We start from the raw sequence: 3,704 nt of genomic DNA on the forward strand, positions 1-3,704 counted from the left end.
CTGCTCGGCGCCACCGGACGGCCGACGCATTCTAAGCAGTCACTCGTAAATCACCTTTGAAAATGTCATTTGCCTGGCCGATGCTGACGAAGGCATGCTACTTTAATCGCTTTTAAATGCACCTTTGAAAAAACGAGCAAAATGTTTTTGTATTTGGGCATTTACCTGTCTTGAAGTCGGGATGAAAGAGACCTGGAAATAGTAATGAGTAAAATGTGATTTTTGAATTGGCCCAGAAGGTGTGTACGGTGGCGCCATCCGGCAGGCAGTGTTTCAAACTCATGATATCAAGTTGGAGATTTCTTTACGCCAGACTTGTATATTTAGTTGCATATATCAGGAGATATGGCGGTAAACAACATTCTTATTCCTTATATATGTAAATATATAAACTATGTAATAACTGACGTATGTTGGTGATTATTAGAAAGATTTTTCCATTATTTTTAAAAACCTTAAAGTCAAGTTAAAATCAGTTGGGAAGTGACTTGCAGTTTGCTCTTGCTGACTCGCAAGCTGAGAATCGTACATAATTTGACATTTTGGTGAATGTAAGGTTGCATCATTCTGAAACAATATTGAATGGAAATTCCCCAAGTTTTTTACAAAACCCGTCGACATTGGCTAAAAAAAGGCTGATTACACGCCAGCAGTTTCAAGCCGCACTTCCAACGGTCCTGTACTTTAAAGAACTCTCCCATATTTTTGGATCCTGCTCGTTCACTCTCGTGAGATGAATAATAATGGCATTTGTCCCTTGGAAACAAAATACTTACAAAAATCTTTTTTCAAAGAAAATGCAGTATTGCATTGAAAATCGGTCCGAAACTTAAATATGCGCGAGTGCACATTATCCACTTCGCATGCAAAAAACGTGCCTCAATTTCAACAAAATGGCCGACTTTTTTCTCTTTCTTTGTTTTCTTGTGACATTTTATAATGTATCAGAGTGATACAGATACTGTCCGGCGGCCATATTTCCGCACCAAATACGAACTATAATATATATATATATATATATATATATATATAGTATATATAGTGAAATGATCTGAAAACCTCATTCGCTATTTTGGTTTGGCCAAGTTAGCTTGTCCTTTATTAGTGACAGGTTGGCCTTTAATATTTGAAAGTTGATAACCCTAGTGCCAAGGCCCACGAGCCAGGAAGGTTCCATATTTTACATTTCCCAATATTCTGGAATATTCCAAGGTCTGCGCAGGTGCGAGACCAAGACCTGCTGATCGCCATTATAGCATTAGTCATCAAGTTGCGATTTTGTTTTGTCAAAGGTTGTTTGTAAACAAGACGTTTGGACGACCCAAAAAAGCGTCTTTTGAAGCCCCACGGACAGTTATATAATGCGCTTTTGTGCCAATCATGGTAAGCATTTCCACTGACCTCGACCTGCATTGGACCCCTTAAATCCGCATTAATTTTAGAGCGAAATGGAAGAAGCAGACTCGAGACTGTCTACCTCTCTGCAAATGCTCGAATTAGAGGGGCGTAAGGCCTCAAATATGGATCCCAGTGCCAACCCCTTCAGACGAAGGTCCAAGTCCCTCTCGAGCATTAGTAGTCTATGTTGCTGCACTAAAGTGAAGAAAACCATTTCATTTAAACGAGAGGGAAAGAGGAAAATTCTTAGAGAACCTGTGCTGAAAATAGTGAAGTTTAAAGGCAACCCCCGAAAGGCCAAAGAGAAGCTGTTTGGACAGAGTTCAAAGCATAAGGAAAAGGACTTTAAGACGCTTATAATTGCTTGTGAACAGCTGAATATGAAGAGATTAAAGTGTTTGACTGAGAACTTTCAAGAGCCCCAAGTGAAGCATGTGGTCATTAGTGCAAGTGCCAAGACTGAAGCTCCAGCCAGTTGTTCACATCAGGCCCGAATGAATGTAGTGAATCCTCCATGTGATGTCACTATAGATGAGTTAGCTAGTTATTTTGAGACTTCGGTGCATATTCCTAAGAAAATGAGCTCAATGGCTGAGATGATGTACATTTGAGTCTAAGATTTGGATATTTATTATAGGAATGGCATGGATATCAAATTAAGAAGGGGAAGTTGACACATAGATGAAGTTGGGTTGAAGAATCTATTTCACATTTGTTACATTTCTAATATCACATATTTCTCAATTTTTGCTATTATCAGTTACGGCACATAGGACTATTTGATTTCTATTGTACAGGACTTTATGGGAACACATACAAATGGCCAAATTATTAAAGTGTTGCAAGTTTATCAGGATTATATTATAAAGTTCTTGCTAATTTGGGGATAGCACCTTGCCACTGGTTTCTTGTCAATTTCTATAACAACTATATTTCCAAACATGTTGGTAATTTGATTCTTAGATGCCAAATTTAAAAAATATTATTGTGGTAATCTTCACGTGGCTGTTGCATACACTTTACATAGTATAGGAGCAATATTTCCAGTTCTATTCACAGATTTCGTGACATTTAGTCTAACCAAAAATGACCTCCATTTTTGGTTAGGCTAAATTTGCTCCATTTGCATGCAATTTTGTTAAAAATGTAATTGTTTCGTCTTAAAACAGTGCTCAGTTGAACATTCGACTTCAAAATAACGGTGCAGAAGGTATTTTTGGAAAATCAAAATGGTGTAATACACGAAATACAATTCGAGGAATTGTGTTAATGCGTTAATTGTCGCACTTCTACTCAGAATGTAAATAGAACTAACCATATCTTACACTCTATTTCTTCCGGCTCCCACATGACACATTTAGGTTGGTGCTTGCTTAAGGCTCAAATACTCACAGGTACAGTAAAACTGCGCTTTTCATTGCTGAAACTGTTCTAGGCAAATTTCTTCATCTATTGATAACTTGCCCCTTAGCAAAAGAGATTCAGACCTTAACCCCTTGTATAGGCCTAATCGGTTTGTGTTCATAATTTTAATCTCAATAATATAATTATGACGTTATAAATATCATTCGACTTTTAATGGAGAAAGAGTAATTACCATTTACTCCTTGAAAGGGATTTTCGCCCCTCTCCACTGTTATCTTTAGATCAGTTATTTTCTTGACAATGGTGGATTCAATATTTTTTACTGCGAGTGTTTAAAGCCATAAGCACCATCTATGTGTGAAACTGTTAATCTAAATGTCTAAGACGTATCTCTTTTAATAATGCGTAATATCTTGACTTCGGTCCCCCAACACTAGAGGGAGGAAGAGATTTCGTTTCTGAAACTTTATTCATTCTCAGTTTTCATAACACTTGGTGAAAGTTTCTTTTCAAATCCCGTCTGATAGATCACAAACACCTAATAATGCGAATACGTTTACGGTCTTGCTTTAAAAATCTAAGGGGCTACAAATCAAAGTCCTGACAACTTTACGAATAGGGGCAATATCCACGGAACCATTAAAATAAGAACCAAGTTTTAGTTTTGCAGAGAAAGTTGACAGTTGAAATAGTGGTTCCAATATATCTATTTTTGCCATGGAGCAATCGCCTGAGAAAACAGTCGAAACTAATTGACTCGAAGTATTCTATGATCGTATACGAACAGATTTGTAACATCTTTTGACTTGTGAGATATGGGATTACCCTCAATAATTTTTTTTTTGGCTTTTCTCTGTTGCTTAGAATGATTTATCAATGTGAAGGAAATTGAGAGGCAAGGGGATAGAGGCAGATATTAAGTGAGGAATAAAAAAATGCAA

General features: G+C 37.1%; 1 protein-coding gene across 1 annotated transcript; it reads left to right on the forward strand.

Moving 5' to 3' along the window:
• Positions 1-1,075: 1,075 nt before the first annotated feature.
• Positions 1,076-2,965, forward strand: LOC136348274 (uncharacterized). The gene is made up of 2 exons (XM_066298984.1): positions 1,076-1,383; positions 1,443-2,965. Exons 1-2 carry the CDS (start codon positions 1,381-1,383, stop codon positions 2,007-2,009), a joined length of 570 nt encoding a protein of 189 aa, XP_066155081.1. The 5' UTR covers positions 1,076-1,380; the 3' UTR covers positions 2,010-2,965.
• The last annotated feature ends 739 nt before the right edge of the window (positions 2,966-3,704 follow it).

The sequence above is a fragment of the Euwallacea fornicatus genome, chromosome 32 (genome assembly GCF_040115645.1).
Source record: "Euwallacea fornicatus isolate EFF26 chromosome 32, ASM4011564v1, whole genome shotgun sequence".
Taxonomy (NCBI): Eukaryota; Metazoa; Arthropoda; class Insecta; order Coleoptera; family Curculionidae; genus Euwallacea; species Euwallacea fornicatus.